This window comes from Parasteatoda tepidariorum, chromosome 1 (genome assembly GCF_043381705.1).
Source record: "Parasteatoda tepidariorum isolate YZ-2023 chromosome 1, CAS_Ptep_4.0, whole genome shotgun sequence".
NCBI classification, from domain to species: Eukaryota; Metazoa; Arthropoda; class Arachnida; order Araneae; family Theridiidae; genus Parasteatoda; species Parasteatoda tepidariorum.
The window spans coordinates 63,433,445-63,456,613 of NC_092204.1; the positions used below are offsets into that span (position 1 = coordinate 63,433,445).

The window sequence follows — 23,169 nt, forward strand, 5'->3', positions numbered from 1 at the left end:
TAACATAATATCAATTATTTATTTTTTGCTATCCATGTAACTGCAATCAAACAATCAGCACATTAGTGGATAGAATCAATCATCAATATTTTTAAAAAACTTTAATATCAAACTGCTTGCAATATTCTTTCACTAATAGGATCTAACATGATGTCATTTATTTATTCGTCATATGGAGAAAAAAATTTCTGTCAACAATACCGCGCAATACAGTAATGACATTTTTGGGGAAAAAAACATAACTCTGTTTAATCAAACTAAAATATACGGTATTTAAACCCTTCATTTGATAGTTCATATGGTTAATATGAATTACCAAATTATGATAATGGTTTATTAGAAACTCTGATTTTAAAAAATTATGCTATTATTACCACACATTTAGTAAAAAATACAAAACTGCAACGTAAATTTAACAAAATAAAATTTTTTTATGCCATGTTCTAAGGTATAAGGATAAAATTACCAAATTTTATCATATTTACCAGATTTTATCACAAATTATGAAAGCGTTTTTCAAGGATAATTTTGCCAAAATCACCATCACAACGCTTCTGTAAAAATTACCGATCTTTTAGGTGTTCCCATAAAGCCAGAAACACGGTAAAATTTTACCATATTTTGGTAGTTATGATCATACTTTTTTCTCAGTGTGATATCTAAAGAACCATATCAATACAAATAAACAATCAACAAATTAGTTTATAGAATGAGAGAAACAAATATCTGAACTTCCCCGTTAAAGAGAGCTGTTAATGTGCACTTACCTAAATTAAAAGTGAAAGACAAGCAAAGCAAAAAACGTAGACTAGAAAGAATTATATTTCAACAAATTCGATGTTCGATGAGGCGCTGTATTTAATTAACTTTACGTTAATTAACATATTAAATTATGTGGCGAAACTTTGCTCAACTTTAAAGCGCCTCTTTGCTTCAAGAATAACGTAAGTTTAAATTATTTAAAATTTTATCACAGATTTTGAACTGCCAGATTTTAGCTTAATACTTTGTTGTATATATAAATAAATAGTGCTAGTGAAGGGAATCAAGAACTGCATTCAAAAATTTTTTTAAATATTCAAGATTTCGAAATTAAATTTTTTCCGATAATTGAGCTATGCAAAATGATCGCAATGACATGAAATTTTAACATTTCGGATCATGTGTTCACAATCATTAAAAAGGTACAAAATTTTATCTTTTGAAGTCAACATAGTGTATCAGTGAGCTCGAAACACTTGTTTTGTAAAGTGGCAGTCTCCCAGTTTTATCCCACTCTCAGTTTCTACCATATTTCACTAGCATTTAAGAGCCATTTATAGACGACTGCAATATTTATTGTTATTTATATCAAAAATACGTATTAACGGTGTTTATACGGAACGCCCAGTGATTGCAAGAGGAAGAAAATCACCCACTTCTCTGCCTAATGTCTTTACACCTTCAAAAAAAGGTTCAATCTTGAACTATAATATCGCTTATCTTGAACAAAAATATGGTGAAAATTTACTGCAAGCCTTAATAAGGTGTTAAATTGAACCATGTTTCCGTCCTAGTTGAACCATAGTATCATGGAATAAAGCTTAAAGAGTACGATAATATGGTTCAACTTAGTACCAGGTTGAGATTGAAGAAAATTCTGACAATGTTTTACAGTTCAACATACTTTAAGATTTCTAATGGTGCATTTAGGAGCGTGTCACAATTTACACTCATCCGTCAATCTATGCAATCTTGTCTACAATTTATTACAGCTTCTGTCCCAAATTGATTGCTACATTTGAATGCTTTTGTACAGGTAAGGTATGATATGTTGTATGATTTTACTAGCGTAGATCTACTAAACTGCATTAGAAGTTACTTATTACTCCACTACTTACTTAAAATGTAGGAACTAATTTGGGATAAAATTTTCGACTTAAATTTCGTTCCAAATGGTGAAATGTAGCAGTTAGAAATGTTGGATAGTGCTAAAGCGTAATATCATTAAATTTGCCTTAATCTCAACATGGTACTAAGTTGAACCATATTGAAATGGAAGTATTATACTATTTATGACTATAAATAGGGAGTATAGGAGTACGAGTGTTATACTTATCATGACTTAAGCTTCATAGCATACAGCTCTATCCGTTCCAAATTATTTGCTACGTTTCAAGTAAGTAGATACAAAAATAACCTCAAATGCAGTTTAGTAGATTGACACCAGTAAAATTATATTATTAATGAATTCATGATTCATTAGTTATAAGATAGTTTTAAGTGATTGTATTAGTGAAGGAATCCTTGCAAAATTGAGCGTGGCTTAAGAGCAGGAGAACCATATATTTTTGAAACTAATTTAGTACAGATTTAAAGAGTGACTGCTGCGTAAGTAAATGTTGCTAAATGACAGAATCCAATCACAGAATCCAATCTCTGAAAAATATTTACAAATCATGAAATCATGAGAATCAGTACAAAAGTATTCAAATCTGGCAACTAATAGGGAACAGAAGGAGTATTTTTGTTTTGTTTCTAGTAATTGTTATTTTGCACACATAAAATGTAAGTTTAATGATGTAATTTTTTTTCCAGGTTGCAGCAGTGGATTCATTACATTTGAACTCATTACTGGTTATGTGTATACATCACCAGGTGACACAATGGAACTAGTTCCTGGAACTTTAAAGTTAACCGACTGTCTATCCCTCTGCAACAACAATGCCACATGCCAGGCGATTAATTTTGAGACAGGGCTTTGTGTCCTCTTCAGTTCCAGCGCTGCTCAGAGACCAGCAGCACTTACAGCATCTCAATTTCCTGTGTTTACTATTTACGCCCACAAAGTCTGTCTTCTTGGTAAGCTATGAGTCATTACCGATAAGGGAAGACATTGTTAATTTTATTTTTAATGCTTAAAGTTTCTTCTCTACCGGAAGTCAGTCGATATCAATGCTACTAAAGATAATTTTAAGATCAATAAACTTTCTAAAAAGATCACCGATTTTATTGTTTCAAGTACATGAAAATAAAATGAGTGTTTTTAAAAATTTGATAAAGTTATATTTTTCCTTCAACGGTAATCACAAAAGGCAAGTTGATTATAAGATAAATTGAATAGAAACAAAGAGGCTTTGATAATAGATTTTGATGATTTGATCTATAAACAAAGGTATTATTGTGTAATTCAATGCGAACGTTGTATAGACTGTTTTTATTTTAATATTTTTTCATTTGTATGCGTGAAAAATGGAAAATGATTTGAATTTCTACCTTAAATAACTCAGAAAAATGTAAACCAATTTTGATTTTTACTTGTATTTTGTGGCTTAATTTTCATTAAAAGTTTTTTTTTTGACTTTAGACAAACCTTTAATGAGTGTTACTTTTATTAATCATTTGACTTTGTTACTTTGTTGTTAAGCTAACGAAATAATACCTCATGACGATCCATGGTGACGTCATAACTTAGAATTTTTCAAAATTTTTATATAGCCCTACTAACAGTAGTGAAGCTCTCTAAAAAACTGAAAAGGAAACGATTTGATCATACTGTGCATTTAATGTTGAAAAAAATTATCATTAAATTGGTAGCAGTTTCACAAAGGAGTCCAAAGTTACGGATTTGCCTTCTTTGGTCACAGATCATCCACTTCTTTTAATTCTTACTTCATTATCTTCTCTCCCATTTTTCTTGTTCATTCGCAACTGTGCTTTTTCTTATTTCCAAATTGTTCTGTTTTCAATATTTTGCTCTGTCATATTGAGAAAGAGAGCCGCGTTTGAACGCTTTAAATACATGGATGTTTTTTAATTTAAAACTCGTAGTATGCCCAAGTATTGTCTTCAAATCATTATCAAAAAAGAATCTCAGACTAGGGCCAATAGCCCATCTGTATATCTCTTGTATAACAATTATTTGAAGTTGAAGTATTTACTATCAAGTATAATTTATAGGCGAGTTGCTGGGAGAGAAAAATCAGCACGTTTCAGGAAAAAAAGGTTGTTGACGAAGATTTTTTTGGCCTCGGTAATATTTCAAATTTTTTATTTCAAGTTTTAAACCTTCACCGAGTCAGTGCAGTCTGTTTAGTAAAATAAAAAAAATCTAAGCTAGTACATGATGTTTTTGAGAATTCGTGTAAAATTACTGAAGAAAAACGAACTATATTGAAAAAATATACACATAAAAATTGTTGATGGGTACGTTTTGCAAAAAAATTTCACTTCTATGGCATTTTTTGTTTACAATATACCTACGTAAGCAATTTTCTGCAAGGTGTCTCAACTTTTTAGCATAAAACAAAGATATCGTTCTTTTTTTAAATTAATGTTTTAATAAAGTAATAAATATAACAATTTGTTCAGCAATGACTACTTCCTCGAAGCTTCAACGGTCATTTATTTCTCTAATATGTTGCATCACGCCTATAGCAAGGTGTATCGCTCAACTGCAACGATATCAACCCACCTAGAAAGAAAAAGAAAAAAAACTGAAAAGGTATTTTTGAATGGGTTGCAAATTTCTCGAAAACAACCTTTTTAAACCTAGAAGCTTAAATTCGGAATTGATTTAAAAGTTTTTGTTTTTCACCTTGCGAATTGATATCAACAATTTTTCCAGTTAGCATTAAAGTACTATAAAATATGTTGCAGGACGAAAGAAGTGTGATCGGGACTGGATGTTTGAACGAGTCAATGGATATGAGTTGAGAGATGTTGCACGTAGCTCTGCCATCGTCATGTCCAGAGAAGCATGCATGGAACTATGCATCAATGAAGTTCAATTTCGTTGCCGATCGGCTAACTATAATAGAGTGACCGGGGAATGCTTCTTGAGTGACAAAGATCGGACCTCTTTGACCTTATCATCAACCAACAGATATTTTGGACCATCCAGTGAAAGTGTAGACTACTTGGAGAGCAACTGTGTTGATGGTAAGTTTTTCTATTATATTCATCATAAAATATAGATTTCTCTTAAATTAATGCTTCTATACTGTAAGAGAAAGTAATAGTTTTCAATTAGAGCTGATGTCAGGCATTGATGTGTCACATTATTAGATCTGGCACATTTATTTTGATTTTATAAGGTTAAAGTTATTATCTAATGTTATACACGTATAGGAGCTTTGTTTTTCTTACAAAAATAGTTAAGTGCAAAAAGGCAATAAGTTTTCTTTGTACCAACGTTGTTTATTACGTTTTTAGTAACTTTTTTTCGTGTTTGTGAGGGAGGGCAATTGAAATTTCGGCCATTTACTGGTGAGCTTGTATTTCGCAGGAAACTCGGGGTCTATTGAAAATACCTATTTCAATCATTTCCTGACTGCTTAAACAGGATTTAACATGGATCGCTTTCTGACTGCTTAGTATGCTTTCCCGCTCAAAATTTCAATAGCTTTCAAACTGTTTTGCAACTGAAGCTCTGTGTATGATGCAAATAGCCAATCGTTTTCTAAACGATGCAAGAAAATTGATCACCATTTAAAATTTTGACATTTAAAGCTAAGCAAACTAGCAAACACTAAACATAAAAGAAGAAAATAGTAAAAACTCTCAATGTTAAAAACTTGTAAGAACCTCTAACGCTGACGTCACCACTGTTTTGGGTGTTCACCTTAATTTTTGCCTTTTGTTTTATTGCACAAAAATCATAAGACTTAGAAACTAGAAACAACTAGTGCGTGTATATAAAAGTGTACAGGAATTAAGATGGAATAAAAAAAATTAACATTCGAATTATTACTTCGAGAATTTTAAACTGATAAAACTGTTGTAAAAAATACCATACAGGCTGCTCTACAGGTCACAGGAATCTGAGCTAAAATTTAATATGCTGAAAGGACCATATTTTTTTCTGAACTAAACACAGACATTTTACTTTGTTTGAAGGTTATTGCAATTTTAATTGCTTTTTTATGATTTTTTTCTCGATTATTTTTTGTTTACATTGCATTTTCCTTTGTGACTCAAAATCTAAAGGCTTAGAAACTTAAAACTACGAAGTGTGTACAAAATGTACAAAGAGATTGATGAAATAAAAGAAAATATTAATTATTGAAATGCTAAATTTAATTTTTTTTCATTTATTTTGACTTAAATTAATACAAAATAATGAAAAAAAAATTATGAAAAATATGTTTAATGAAAATTTTGCTTTTAAGGCTTAACACTATGTTGTTGAGTTTTTCACGTTTGTTACTTTTCCTACATTTCCTCATTAAGTTAACACTTAGCTCACGTGATGTTCCCACGAGCTGTCGAAATTGTATTAATGATTTTAATGCAGATAAATTTACGAGACGCCTGGTGCTCTTTTCCCACATAAATTCATAAAATAAAGTACACAGGATGCAAAAATGAAATGCAGTAGATATCAACCTATCTATCTATCAACCAGAAAACCATCGATGTTTGATGGCAGATGAAACTCGGTCAGTCGACCAATGAGGCATTATTCTGATGAATGGGCTATTTATGAAGAATAGAATTATATTTTGGATTCCCATATTTTTCCACTAGTGACACTGTTTCTGGACATCACCCATGCTGTAAACAAGATCACGTGAATCAGTACTGTCCAAGCAGTGACCCTCACCTTTTAGCCTAGTGACACCCATGCTCAAACTCCCCAACAACATTTGACGAAACGTCGCGTGCGGCTATTCCATGCTTATATTGAGCTCCCCACCTTTGATACTAAATTAAGAATCAGAAGAAATTGATTTAAAATAGAAAAAGAAAAAAAGAAATAATTCGACAAAGGAATAAAGCCACCCAAGAATAATCTTTGAAGCATTCTTTTGTTCGAAAAAGCCGCTTGATGACTGGGTCGCGTATTCACGGTTCGTTGGACCTCTCTTTTCTTCGATGAGCCAAAAAGCATGGATGAAGACGAACCATGCTCCACTAAGCGCGTGTGGCGTGAAAAAAATATCGTAGTTTCTCATCTATCAGAAAATTACGGGAGGAATTTGTTAGCTGTCGTTTTTCTCTAATTCTTTCTTTCTTTCTTTTTGATTCATTATTCCCAGTCAATCATCTGTCTACTATTCCTTGCGTCGTCATCCATCTTCGTTTAATTATACCGTCTTATTAGAAAGAATATAAAAAGTAAAATAATTGAAAAATTTCTAATTGTAACCACTTTTTAAAATGGTATATATTTTGTGTAAAACGTTACAACTTCGTAAATTTTTGCACTGCAAAAAAATACTGAAAGTTAATTTCTTTTTGACGAAAAAATTTCTATAAAGGGCTCTGAACATTTTGACAAATTGAAGAAACGTCAGCTTTAGTTTATCTGATGATACGAATTTAGAAAAAAATATTAGGCTTTATGCTTTTGTTGTTGTTTCTAATCCCCAAGAGGTCCATCCCAATTAGGCCAAATCCATAAGTCCAAAAATGTCCAGAAAGTCTAAAAACAGATGAGATTTTGAAAAAACCTCGTCGATCTTAAAATCGATACAGTTTAGAATATGCTCGGGCGAAGCCGGAGCAGTCCTACATTTAGTGCTAAGTCCAAAAGTCTTTTGCCCCTGAACATACGAGAGACGCCTCAAGTGACCACTTGCAAAGCGAAATAAACAAGTCTACTGGCTTCTAGGTCCCTCAAAAAGCAAGGCACTTCCAGGTCGTTTTCTGAAATACCAACTATGCGGAGGAGGAACCCTCCAGAGGTCCATAAGCATTTATGCTAGATTCATTTAATACAATTCATTAGGAAATACTCCATAAAAAAATGAATTTTAATGAGTATACAGTCATTGTTAAGACTTAAAACCGGGAAACCTGCTTACGTAGTAAGCTTACTATCCTGTCATACGATGCAAATGGTTTTAAAATTCGATTAAAAATTTTTTTGATTGGTGAAATCCAGAATGTTTTGAGATGGCGCAGGAGTGAGGAGGCAATTTTGTAGAATTTTGAAACTTAGAGGCCATTTTATCAGCTTTTGAAAGTTTGGGTCAATCTATTCAATTATTTGAATGTTAGGGACAATTTCGTCAAAACTAACGAAATACAGCCCAAGCTGAATACAGAAAGTATGTAGAGAGTAGGTTCTGTCGGTGATGTGATCTGTCAGTGAAGTGACTGTCGGTGACATGGACACGTATCAACTCAAATGGATGGATGCATCGATTCCAAAAGTTTTTTTAAACTGACAAATAAGCGTTCTTTTTAGTGGAACTGAATCATGGCTACAAAGAAATTATTCGTTCAACGCAAATCCTTTTTGAACATTCATCTCCTTTAAAATTTTATCAATGGCAGCAAATGTCAAGTAGTTTGCTAAAAGTATTGCAATTTTTACTTCAAAACTGGATCAAAAATATGCCTTCGTAATGCCCAAAAGAGAAGTGGTAATTTCTTTTCATTATTAATTCATTATTTTACTTGCATTCAACAAATATTTTAGCAAATACAATTGTGAAAATACTTTTCTTCTCGGAAACTCACATATTTTTTGATTTTAATAGTTTTTCGACATTTTGCCCTGCGTTTCGGCTTCTTTTTAAAAACTGAAACAAAAGTTTTCGTTCAAAAATTCATTCTAGCAGTTTTCAAATTGATTTTATGGCTTTTATTATTACTATACCAATATCATTAAAGAATATTTACTCGAATTTATGTTTTCCGTGGACAGTTCCTCCTTTATCTACTTCCCTCTATCTCAAGAACTATTAAAGAGGATTTAACTATCAAAGATAATTTTAGAAAAACGTATGTCAAGGATGCAGATACATGTTTTATCATAAACAACTTTGACAATGATTTTAACTCCTAAAAAGTGTGACATTCTAAATGTCCATTTTGCATTCTATTTAATTTTACTTAAAAAGAAAGAAGCATAAAGGAAGTAAAAAAAGCTTCTTGTGAATTAAAAAATACCTCAAGATGAAAAAACAAATTAACACCAAAATAATAATGAGAAAGCTGTCTGTGCGAAATTCCATTAAAAACTAAATAATGAACATTTGTTCGCTACTTATCTTGGAAGGAACAATTAGTAAATTTTTATACACCTAATTTACATAATATTAAGTAGAGCAGAGGTTTTTAAACTTTTTCTGTAACTGAGTACTTTCGAAGTTCAACGAAGAGCATTAAATTTTGTATCGCAGCTACATACTGATTATTTAGTAAATTAATAAACAAAATGGCACGTGAGATTGTTCCGTGATTTAAGCTGGCCGAACATTAGATTTCACTGTTTAATACTTTTTATTTTCGAACTAATTGCCTATTTCAGGCAGCAAAAATAGGCATAAGAGTGAACAGAACTTAATTCAAGTTCTTTAGTTTGTTCAATTACTTTTTAGATCCAATGAACTTGTAAAAACATTTCACTTGGTTTCGTAAAGCGTAAATTTAATGAGAAGAACGTGTTTGTTTTGATTTTCACAACGAAATTATATTTAGATGACATTTGGATAGTGTTGTGAGATGTTTAGTGGCGTGTATCCGTTTTATCAAATAACAGACTATAAAATAACACATTAAATACTAATTACCTTTCAATTCAACCTATGCTTCACCTGAATGGTAATTTAACAGCTGTTTTTTCATTTTTTCCCTACAAAACTACGGAGCAAAAATGTCGTAATATTTAAAAAAATCCGATTTCTTTCAGAAATAATATTTAACAATTTTTATTTTAAATTTTGAAATATTACAAATATTTTTTTAATTTTAAGTATTTTTGACCTCTTCAGGGAGCATTAAAAATTTTTTTTGGAGCTCGCCTTGATATAGAATATTGAATTAAATGAATTTATAATTACAGCAGATAAAGCATCATAAGCATTTTGTGAACATCAAAAGTGATATTCATAATTTTAACTGAATAATTTTGCTACAGTAACATATATAATATTTTGAAAAATAGAAAGGTTTCATTATGAGGATTTTTTTAATCAGAACTTTTTAATAATTTTATAATTTATTACACGATTGATTTGTTGTTTCTTATAATAAGTCCAAAAATAAGACAATCGTTGATCATAAATTTTAAAAGTTTATTTTAAATGGCAAGCAAATATTGTTTTTAATTATTAAAACGATATGCTGTTTCTATAAAAAAAAATTGCAAACTTATTTTATTGATATAAAATATTAATAATCAAATTTTAAAATTTAATTCGTTCTTTGCAGTCGGGTACTTTTCAAACTATTTCTTATTTGATTAATTCATAAACTCGAATACGTACTTTTTTTGCATATTACTTTTGATGGCATATCAAAGATTTAGATATATTTGCATAATTTTAAAAAGCTTCAAATTCCTTACGTTTACTCCGATAAAAATAAAAAATATCTTTATTTACTTATACACTAAAAATGTTTAGTTGTCATAGTTTAAAACTTCTACCAAAGAGAAAAACATAGTTTAAATATATTTCAACGGAATTTTTTCAACTGAAAATGATTTATTTCTGGATCAAAATTTGATATAAATAAAACAAAATATAAATGATTGATTGTGAATTGAGAGTTTAAATACAAATGCAAATTGAGAAATTGAAATTTTGCTTTGAAAATTTTTCTTAGTTGCTCAACTTATTAATCCTTTGATGCAGTCGTTTCCCTTTTATATATTTTTTTCTGACACTCAAATTACTTGTAAAAATATATTTTGTTATTTCTTAATTACAAGAAAAAGTCTACTATTTACCATAAAAATCTGTTAGATTATCAGAATTATATTTGTATTAAAATATAAGATTTAAAAAAAAAAACAGATAGAATTTTTTTCATCGTTTATATTCAAAAATTTATCGATATTTGATTTTGTAAATTAAAAAAAATTCAATAATGAATACCTGTTCCTCTTAGATCTAAATAACTGCAAATAAGTGCAAATTTGTAAAATTATTTTTGGAACTGAACCGTGTTTTTAAAGTTTTAGCTTTAACGCAGAAAAAAATAAACACCGGTGTTTTATACCGTATATCATAACTATGACTAATTAAAATGCTAAATATAATATTTTTTCACTTATTTTGGCCAAATTAATACAAAAATTACAAAAATATGTTTAATAAAAATTTTCTGGTGAAAGGGTAAATCACTAATTGAAAAAATAATAATAAATCCCTCTTCAATGCTGGATGCACATTTTAAATAATAGTTTAAATAATATATGCAATAACAATGTAGTAAACATCAAACTGCTCAATTTAACGGCCATATCATAACTGTATATATATATATAATATCGGCCATCTATCATAACTGTTTATGTTAAAGGAAATTTTTTTTTGACTCATGAGTTATGGCATTCAATAACTGAATGGTATCTCTTGGTACTTAGAAAATAACCCATTCATTAAAAGCCATCAAATCCACGAAGATAAACTACAGAATTTTATGGCTCGTTATCCGGTTTAAGGTTACCAATTACGATAAACAATAACACAAACCATTCAACCATTCACTAAAAGGAATTCCAAACTTTGATCATTGTCCATGGTCTCTATCCATGGTACAGATGCCTCTCTCTCAATATATAATTGTTATCCAAATCTTCTCAAATCTTACTCTTGTGGGGATGATAAGAATATACTAAAATAACAACAACACGCTATAAAAGTGGACTAAATAGTTACGTGCTACGGTCGATTTGGACACATTGTTTATTCCCAATGTCACGAAACGGTGAATTTATACGTTGAAACTTTATGGAATTTATACGTACTGATACAGGAAACCAAACGGAACACGACTCGTAGATAATGTTTTGGTGGTTGAGGGGGATTTTTCTTCCGTATTGTCTTTTATGAAAGTTAATCTCTTCACCTTGTTAAGGCCAAGGTTAGAGTAAAGAATAAAAACATTAAAAATGAGATTGCGGGTTAGGAAGCTATGGATTTTTTGTGTCCCAGTGATGTTGCGTGGGGATGAAACTGGTTCCCTGGGTGCTATCTATCTATTATTTGTAATTCCATTCATTCTTCGTAGGCCGACGTGAACTTGGTCGATATATTTTTTTTATAATGATCTTTCATTTGGCGAACCGGTCTAAAAATAGAGCAATTCTTACACCCCACGTTAAGTTCATTTGTCCACTGTTGGAAATTTTGGAGCTTGCTTAAATCATTCAAATTTGCTGCAGTCCTAACATGGTGATCAATTGAACCATATTATTGTACTTTATAAACTTAAATACTGTTGCGCGATTTGCATGAAAGCATGGTACAGTTGTATGTCTACAGCAAATTTTTAGCTTACTGAGCTTCAAACTACCGATATTTCGGTTAAATTTTGAAATATTTATTTCTGAAAGCGTACTAGCATATAAATTCGATTAACTTGATTTACTTAGCTAATGCCGTAATTCATATTCAGTAATTCATTTCATTTTAACACGTTATTCTTTCGACGCTGATGAGGCACCGGTTTCCTTCTTATGTACTTTTTTTCTGACGCTCTTATTACAACGAAAATTATATTTTGGTATTTTTTAATTATAAAAAATAATATAATAATTATAAAAAAATATGTTAGATTAGCGGAGTTGTGTTTATACTAAAATATCAAGTGGAAATATAGTTTGAAAAAAAATTTCATTCATATTCAAAAATTTATCAATATTTGATTTTGTGAAAAATTCAGTGATGAATAAAAATTAATGAAAAGTGAATTAAAATTATTAAATTTTTTTTTTAATAATTTTTCTTCTCTTTTCATTAATCTTAATTATATTGTTTTCCATGCTTTTTCTATATTCTTAGCAATTTTCCGAGTTCTATATACTTGCATTTTATGTTCAATAAATAAAACTTCTTAATTTTTTTCGTTTTTCTCCCTTTTCTTTTTTATCTTTTTTGTGCGAAATGCATATGTATTAATATGTATGTATATATGTAAATAATAATAATAATATAGCAATAAAATGATAATCCATAGCATTTTTATTGGTGAAAAACTAAAGATTTTCTAAGTCTATCCTAAAAATTTCTAGATAGGTGTATTATAAATTAATAAAATTTCTTCATGATGATAGTACGATGCTCACCTTCTTATCGTCTACACGAAAATCGTTGTGTTTTATAGTAAAAACGCTCTTCAAAAATCGCTCAATTTGAAAATGCGTCTAATTGTTGGATTGCCCATAATATTGCCTAAAATTCCTTATTGAAATACTAAAAAATTTATAAAATCTTTTTAGCATTTAGAAAGATAAATCCCGTTATACAAGACAAGCTTTGTGTAATTAATAATGGTTAAAATTTTAATCTTTAAGTTTTAAATTTATATACTATTTAAAGCTTGTTCTGTAACTGAAACAAATGTTGATTTTACAAATTTTAATATCAACTCTAAATCAACTAGGGTTCAAAATAATTTAATAAATCCACCAGATTAATCAACACCAATTAATTAAACGATTTAATAAAACTTAGCTAAAAGTTATTATAATAACTCTCTATAGTAAATTGTGCTTTACACTTCAAATTAAATTTCTCATATTTTAAATACAAATTCTAATTTTCTACATTTTTGCAGAATCTATTATTTTTTAAAGGAATCAAAACTTTTCAGACTTTCTATCAGACTTATTTTATGATAGCTTTTAATGACTAAGAAAATAATTAATTTTTACCGTCAAACCAATATAATAAAGATATAAAGTTAAATTTATTGATATATTAAGTAAAATCCAAAATATTGTTTTGTTTGAAAATAACTATAATAGCCTCCATCCCTGCTCGCTCCGCTCGCCAACCCTTGTAATTGATTCTCATTCACCCTGGTTTATTTCTTTTTAAACGTCAATATTTTTCGCAAAAACACAAAACATTTTGGTTTTAAAATATAAAATTATTTTAGTTTTATGTAAGCTCATTTTGTTAACACGGTAATCGTAACAAAATAAACAATCACATGTATTTGAAAAATAATGATCTGAACTTGAAAAAAAAATTAACAAAAAGAACACAGAATGCGTGACTCAATAAGAAAAAATAAATGAAAATAATTTTACTTGTTAAGGAAGTTTATAACAATTCAAATAGAAAGTAATTCTTATTCTTCTTTATAAGGTTATTTTTTTTAAAATTTCACTATAAATGTTTAGATTTGTATCTGACAACAGTAGCTCTCTCTCTCCTTTGATACTTTCGATTATCATTCACTCGAGCGAGATTTTATAAAATAAAGAAATAAAAGTAACGTGAGAAAAAAAAAATCTGCAACAGTGAATTAATAGTCAATATTTAAAGCAAAAAATCTGAAAAATCACAAAAATCACTTAAATTTGCAATAACTTTCATAAATATAGGGATTTCGGAAAAAAAACTTTTGTAAAAATTACAATACAAAATTTTTCCAACTACGTATTAAATATCAACTCTGTAGTTAAGCATTTCGACTGGCGGTAAATCGGCAATTTTTTTTCTTTTACTGCAGGTATCAGGTATCAGTAAATAATTCTTGAACAAACAATCGATTGCATCGAACTTATAGCACACTTTTCTACACACCGTCGTAATTTTCAAACTAAATGTAACGTGAAGTAAAAATGCGTGAAAAGCACTTAAAAATATCAGCAACTGTCGAAAAAAAATAGGAATTTCGAAAAAAGAAAACACTGTGTTAAGTTCATAAGCAAGCGTGGCCCCCTCAGCATGCTAATTTTCAACTCTAAAAGTGCATACCTGCTGCCTGTAGAACGGCCCGTATGGTATTATTTCCAGCTAGTTTAACAGTCAATAATTCCCAAATAAATTATCGAATGTTAATTTTTTTCTACATTGAATTGGACCTGTGAATGGGAACTAAATCTGCGAAATAAAAAAATAGCATTGTTTTTTTGAAATACATTTTATATTCTTTCATAAAATAAAATGATTTGAAAAATCTTTTGAAATAATTAATTAAGTATTTAAATTTAAAAAAATGGTAACAAATTTTTCCCATTCCTTAACAACACAGAAAAAAAATGGTTAGATGAAAAAAAAACGGTTCCCATCTAACCTTGCAACTGTTAGATGGGATCTTTTTCTGTCTCGAATTGGCGTAGGAAGCTTTAAACACAGCAATAACTTGTCTTGTACAGATTTCTGCCTATTCAAATTTTCTGATTTCAAAACAAAAAAATTTTATAACTTTTAAATGACCCTTACTATTTTTCAAAAACTACATATAAACACAAAAGTATGTGTAATATCTTTTGATATTTTGGAGCTATATGATTTTTCTTAAGGAAGTATCGATTTCAAGAGCACTAATTTGAATCAAAATGAATGCTGCGTTTGATTTTAGCTACTAAAACCGTATAATAGCTAGTTTTTTCATTCTTATCTAACTCCGTTCAAGTGGAAAAATAAATATCTATTATATTCATTGTACTGTGACTAATTTTAAGAGAATAATTCATTATTTTCAAGTTAAAAGAATTTTTCTCAAACATTTTTCTTTACTTGAAATGACAATAATAAATGCCAGCATCACCTTGGTACAGGAAGCCTTAGAACAGCATCAATTAGAATGGATCAGTGACTCTTCGTATATTTTGATAAATGAATAAAAAATACTAAGAATTGCCACTTTTAACACTTAAAGTCTTATCAGTCACAAACCATTGAATCAATATTTTAATAATAAAATATAGTCTTTTCAGCTAGTGACATTATTTTTTTGGTAATAATTATTTGCGGAGTCAGTACTGAAAATTAATTATTTTCGCAAAGACTGACAGTCGTACTACGTAGGAAACCGGTAACCTAATGCGTAGTACCTGCTTCTTAAGTCGCACTACCCTCAAAAATATTGAGTATTTATGATTAACACTAGGTTACCTAAGGAAGTCATTTTGACTGCTTTTAATTTCAATTAGGAAAACAATTATATATATAATGACACAATTCCTTAGAATTTTGTACAAAATATAATTTTTTTATTGTTAATATTTACTAATAACTTGTCATATAATTGTAAATAATATAAAAAATATTAAAAATTTATTTTAAACAAATTTTTTTACACATTACTTATTATTTTACAGTGCAGTTATTTTGACTGCTTTTGGGGAATATAGGTATATACTAAGTTTCAGTCTTTCTAGTGCTAAGTGATTGAGTAGACCATGTGTAACCCAAAACAATTGTTCAATAGCATAATAAGAAATATGATATTAAATCTTTGAACTGTTATAAGCATAGTGATAATATTATAAACTACTTAAGACTAAAAATCTATATCCATAGCCAACATTCTTTTAAGTTTTAGAAATAGGAAAAGCGGTACGTTTAAAGCGTTCAACATAGAAAGTACCGGAACAGATCGGTCTAGCATATCATATTTCTTGCTAATAATTACTAAATCTCTGCTTGACTATTCATAACTTTTTTTCTTGCTGGGAATAAGAAAAATTTCATCATAAGGATATTAAATCTCATTAAATTTACTGATTGAATTTCGTTTACTTACGATTTATTCAGGCATAAATGGAGGTTTTCTACTGTCAAATAGTCAGTTTAATTAAAGATTGGCGCATCAGAATAGTTAGATCTTTTTAAAACATTGTTTTCAATTATTGCAGTCTTGTTGTAAGCCTCATTCACGAGATGAGAAATTCAGTAATGGGTGAAAGTGAGCGTACTGAAATGGTTAGCAAACTTTTTTCGACTGTTTGTGCGAACAATTTGGGTGCTGTTTAAATGGCTTGAAACTCGACTTGTATTAAGTAGGAACAGTAGTTAGAGAATCTATCGAAAGTCTTGTAGTTGGTCGCTGACTGGTACTATGTTTGCAGGGATCTGGAAAAACTTTCCCTCCACTTCAGATTTATGTCTAAATTGAGGAAGTTGCCTCACGTATGAATGGTGCTACCATCTAACATTAGGGTCCTGAGCCAAGACGTACTTTCACCTTCGCGGTGCCCACTTGTCAAACGAAAGGCGCATTTTCCTGACTTTATTCACAAAAAGTCAATGGTTGGCAAGCTTGACGGGCCCAAAAATCATTAGGAGCAAAAACAAGTAATTGTAGCTAATACATTGCTCCCAAATCGATACGATTTAGGAATGCACGCGAGGTATGATTTAGGTAACTACGTAACGTTTCAATCAAAGTGTTTTTCCAAGCCTCAAATAATAATTAGCCAGCAAAGAAACAAATGAACATAACAGAATAGTTTGCTTAACAATTAGATCACGTCTTAAATAGTTTATACATTACTATGATTCTGTCTTATCCTTACGCAGAATTTAAAAAAATTACATTGAAAACTTAAATTTAACACAAGTGCACAGCAACTTGATTCTTCTGCATGTAGCTCCATGTAAAAAAGAAAGTTTCATAATTTATTCACTAAAGCGTTTTTCATACAATGCTCCTTCAGAAATCAGAGGAGGTACAATTTAAGCAATTATCCTCTATCTGAATCTAAATTCATCTCATTCTTAATATTTCTGTTTTTAAGAAGAAAAAAATCTTCATCCTGTTATTTTATCTGGAACCCCAGGATGATCATTGCGGGGGATGGTCGGGGTCAAGCAAAGTAAATAAATAAATTATCTTATCTAGAAACTCAAAGGTATCTGAGGTAACTTTTGGTATTTAGAAGTTATCTCCTTTTCCTAAAGGAAGATCAATTTCAAAATCATCGATTTGAATGAAAATATAATCGGTAACTTTTTTATTTTAGCTACTGAAACCCTATAATCGCTATTTTAATCAATTCCCAATTCTCCAACTCTGTTCGAGCGAAACTATCTCTATATTTTAATTCATTGTACTTCGATAAGAATAAAACTTTCATGACTGAAAGATTAAAAGAAAAAAAATGTACCACTAAAAGTACATCAATTGAGACACTAGATCGCCGGTGAAAGTGAAAAAGATATCCCTGTTTAAGATCCGATTTTCGATAACTGGAAATGTAAAATATACTCCTCCATAGAGCATCCTCATCCATTGTGTGTAATAAGACAGACGTGATCAGGATATCCAAGAGCATAATTGATGATTCCCGAATATGATCTTGAGGGTGTTTTATTCCAGCTGCTACGTGAATTGCTTGGAATGACTGCAGAATAGAATTTGTTATAGAGTCTGGATCTTGAAGGCCTTGTTATATGTGACTTATGGTCACTTCATGCAAATCCGATTGACCATTCGTCTTTTTCTCACTTCTACTTTGTCGTTAGGCACTTTGTCGTTATGCTAACTAGGCACTCCGATGACAACACGATGGATTTAGTGATTGTAGAAGAATACGTTTCTCCTCAAACTAGTGATTTTCAACAATTTAACGTTCACTTTTACGGTGTTAGTGGGATTATCTTATTAAAATTGAAGACGTAATTGATATCAAATATATTAATATTGAAAATAAAACAAAGCGAATATTTGTCATTATAGAATTTTTTGAATTTATATGACGATTAATGAAATAAGTTTTGAAAAAAATTTAAATGTCAGTTAAAAAATTATTACGAAGTTGAAGAAACTCATATAAATTATGTTGGGATTTAACCAGTTTCAAAGGACATTTTAAAATCATTTTCAAGTAATATTTTTATAGCATACTTTACTAGTTATACGAACTAAAGAGCCTTTGTAAATGTATAAATGAAGTGTTTATTTCTTTCGTGGTGAATTTTCCCACTGATAAAAGAGAAGGAAATAATTTAAACATTAATATTTCACGCATTTTTATACTATCCATAATATACTTGTGATGTGTAAATGTATGGTGTATAAATAGTATATCTTGCTGGTGTAAATTAAAACATTAACAGGAGAAGAATATTCAACTTTCAACAGTAGAAGATTTAAAAGCAACCTGATATTATTAAATACATTAAAATAAATAGAATGAATTGGATGGCCCACGTGATTCGAATGAGTGATTACGGTACAATATAAAAGATATTGCTTTTTAGACCCACAGTAGAAAGCGTAAGCGGGAAAGGCCGTGGCTGAGGTGGGCTGATTCGGTGGAGTCTGATTTTCTTGCAATTAACGAAAAGAATTGGAGATTTAAGATATATCCGTAATCTTTATGGAGAAATCTTCAGAAGAAGACATTGGCCCACATTGGGCTGTCTGGATAACTATGATGATGAATACATCTGTGGTGGTCAGACTCAGAGGATCAAATCTACTTTTTCTCAATCATAAAAAATAGAGATTCGTTTTTATTAATATTTTGTTCATTATTTATAGTTAAGTGTGTCAGAAAATACTTTAATAAATAATGAATAAAGGCAGCATGTAACATAAAAATTCCAAGTTGATTGACTTTGATGTCAATCTTATTCTCTCTTTCGTCTTTATCGTCTCTTTCTTAACATTAATGTTACTGTTAATCAATTGCTACAACTCTTATCATCACCCAATCACGCCCAAGTACCTAGCCCTCATTTTCAGGGCTCTATCTAATAAAAGCCATGGTAGGAATGCGAAGTAATTCTGATCTTGGTCAGACGACGCGGGCAGCCTTCTTTCCAATTTTCCGCACTAAAACAAGGATGCGGACTAGACTAGAGGACTTTCAGCCCTGACAGATTTAACGTGCATTTTACTGCTTATATATGCCGATGGTTTTATTAGCCACCAGAATCGAACTCACTACCCCAACTCTCCAACCAATGGAGTGAGCGACGCCTTAAGGAGACGCTATATCGCGCTATATCGAACTTTTTATCGCAAATTTTGTTTAACCTCCATAACGATTTTAAAATTTAAAGTCCAGAAAAGTTCGGGTAAATCTAGAGTAGACCATTAGGTGACTTACTCTAGGTTTGCCTGAACTCACTTTCTCTATACTTTTAAATTATTTATGGAAGGGAAAAAGAATTTGCGATTAAAAGTTTCTCCCGTGGTATAGCTTCTTATTAGCCGACTGTGCCACCAGAGTACCTTTGCTATTCCCATTGTAATTTTTATAGCAATGCTTTCAATGCCTTAAGAAATCCAACATCATGAAATTACATTTCAAAACATCATAATAAGAATAAACGGAATGCAAAAATCATAAGAACTAGTTTTTCTTTTTGTCTGCAAGTACTATGAAAATTTTGTAAACATTACCGTCATTGTATAAAATACGGAATTCTATAGTTTGCCTAAAACCGACTGGCAAAGTATGAAATAATTGATATTTCATGCATTGCCTAGAATTTTATATGAAATGCAATATTCTATGGAATGCATAAAGCCGATTGGCTAAGTATGAAGTAATTAATATTTCACATATTGCCTAGACATTCTATAAAATTGGCAAATGAAAAACTTAAATGTATTAGAAAATGCATTACGCATTAATTCTCACTTTTCACACTTTTTCTAAAAATGCCAGTCATTCTATACAGTATTGGCATATCATACATTAACGGTGACACCTACAACTATCATCAGCAGTATTGTGATGATTTATGCAATTATAAATCTGAATGACAAATAACACAATCTAATTATCCGTTCCATTGAGTTTCACTTTAATCCATATGTCAGCGGGTTAAGAAGAAAATTACCATTTGACCTCCACAACTACGAATTAATACTTTAATTCTATTTAGCGAAATCCTTTTTCACGCTTTCTTACGCAATAAAAAGCAGAATCATCGCGGGATTCTAGCTAGCTTTTTCCTGTAGGTCGCGTCAAAAGACAAAGGTCACTGGATGAGGTCATCAAGTTTCAAATCTTGTTCACTAGTCCTGCAGGTCACTCAGACGCGAAAGAACATTTTCTGGTTTTAATATAAGGGGTTGAAATAAAAAAGGGGGGCTCTGTAAGACAAACCCACAACCTCTAGGTCAAGGTAAAGAAATTTCTGTGGGAGCCTCAGGTCACCTCTCATATCGAGCGCCCGCGAAACATTTTTTTTAGGAATTTTATTTCTTCATTTCGCTTCATTGCCGAAGAATCTTCTATTTATCACGCTCAAAGGCGGAAGAAAGAACGATAACGAGTTTTAATTTTTATTGCTCGCTCGTAGGCGCTTCATTTCAGTTGATTGTATCTCTTTGGAAACCATACGCATTACTCATGATTAAGTTGTTTGACGAAGGCTTCACCTGGAATAGAAGGTATAAGAGTTTCAAACATACGTTTGGTCGAGTTCAGAGAATATTAATTACGTTTGTTTTAACCTTGAATGTTTACCCGTAATCAGTTTAAAGGCACACAAAACAAAGGTTAATTAAATAATACGAATGCTTTTAATCACTTTTTTTTTATTTTCTAACCTTTTCGTTTCGGTCGTCATAATGAGTTCGGTGAATTACGTGTGAATGTTATCGCGATGTCCAAATTTCGGTAAATGTCGACTTGGTCCATTGAATGTCAACTTAATAATCACGTTTAGTCTATGTGACATTTTTTTAAATATTATTACTACTGACTTAACCGGTAAATGTCAACTTTCAGAATGCATTGATTTAAAATATTGCCAGAAAAATTGCAATTATCATTTTTTTTAATACTTACAATCTTGTCGTCTGTTCGGAATGTCGCGTTTACTAATGTGACTATAAATAATGATAAATAGGAATGAGAATTTTCGAAAAATTAACTTTAGTGAATATTAGATATCCACATTTGCCGGGCTGTGTAAATGAGAAACTTGAAAAAAAATTATAAATAATGATAATGATAAATATCGATATGTAGAAATGAGAATTTTCTAAACATTCACATTTAGTGAATATTATATATCCTCATTTGCCGGGGTGTGTAAATGAGAAATTTGAATAACAATAATAAGTAATGAGAGTGATAAATAATGATATACAGAAATGAGAATTTTCTAAACATTCACATTTAGTGAATATTAGATATCCACATTTGCCGGGGTGTGTAAATGAAAAACTTGTATAACAATAATAAATAATGAGAGTGATAAATAATGATATATAGGAATGAGAATTTTCTAAACATTCACATTTAGTGAATATTAGATATCGACATTTGCCGGGCTGTGTAAATGAGAAATTTATCAACATTTAACTTTCCCCCTCAGTGCATGCTGCTTGTTGGCATTTCCTGGTTTAAATGAGAAATTATAATATTAAATAGATACTTCGGAGCAATGCTCATCGGGCGATGTTGACCATCTTAGCGTCTATGGGACTGTCGATATTTATCGAACATCTTCAACAATTTTAATTTCAATTTTTCTCACAAACAAATTTATTCAGATATTTTTATGTTTGTACATATTTTCGAAGAAATTGTTTGTGTAAAACTGTATTGATATTACGAAAGATTTGAATGTTAAGATTTTTTTAAAAAAAATCTGGATTTTTAAACAACAAAACAATTAATAACAATAATGATTACCTTTATAAATAATTTCCCTGATAACGCAATGCCATTTTGTGTTTGGTACAAAATACTTGCTTCTGAAACTAATATTTACATTCAATCATTCTTAATATTTATTTACTTATAAAAAAAGGGAATNTAAATAATGATAAATAGGAATGAGAATTTTCTAAACATTCCCATTTAGTGAATATTAGATATCCACATTTGCCCAGCTGTGTAAATGAGAAACTTGAAAAAAAATAATAAATAATGAGAGTGATAAATAATGATATATAGGAATGAGAATTTTCTAAACATTCACATTTAGTAAATATTAGATATCCACATTTGTCGGGCTGTGTAAATGAAAAACTTGAAGAAAAAAAATAATGATAGTGATAAATAATGATATATAGGAATGAGAATTTTCTAAACATTCACATTTAGTGAATATTAGATATAGACATTTGCCGGGCTGTGTAAATGAGAAACTTGAAAAAAATATAATGATAGTGATAAATAATGATAGATAGAAATTATAATTTTCTAAGCATTCACATTTAGTGAATATTAGATATCCACAATTGCCGGGTTGTGCAAATGAGAAATTTATCAAAAAAATACTTAACTTTCTCCCTCAGTGCATGCTGCTTGTTGCCATTTTCTGGTATAAATGAGAAATTATAATATTAAATAGATACTTCGGAGCAGTGCTCATCGGGCGATGTTGACCATCTTAGCGCCTATGCGATTGTCGATATTCATCGAACATTATCAACAATTTTAAATTTAAATTTTTTGCACAAACAAATGTCTTAAGATATTTTAATATTTGTACATATTTTCGAAGAAATTGCTTGTGTATAACTGTATTGATAATACGAAAGATTTGAATGTTAAGATTTTTTTTAAAAAAATCT

At 30.1% G+C, this 23,169-nt stretch overlaps 1 protein-coding gene across 1 annotated transcript in view; it reads left to right on the forward strand.

The window, feature by feature from the left end:
* The window catches only part of LOC107455704 (uncharacterized), a 66,367-nt gene that overhangs the window by 19,993 nt on the left and 23,205 nt on the right, over positions 1 to 23,169 (forward strand). Inside the window, exons 2-3 of the mRNA XM_043047185.2 lie at positions 2,578 to 2,841; positions 4,639 to 4,920. Of these exons, the coding sequence (XP_042903119.1) occupies positions 2,578 to 2,841; positions 4,639 to 4,920 (546 nt within the window). The remainder of the gene's footprint in view (positions 1 to 2,577; positions 2,842 to 4,638; positions 4,921 to 23,169) is intronic.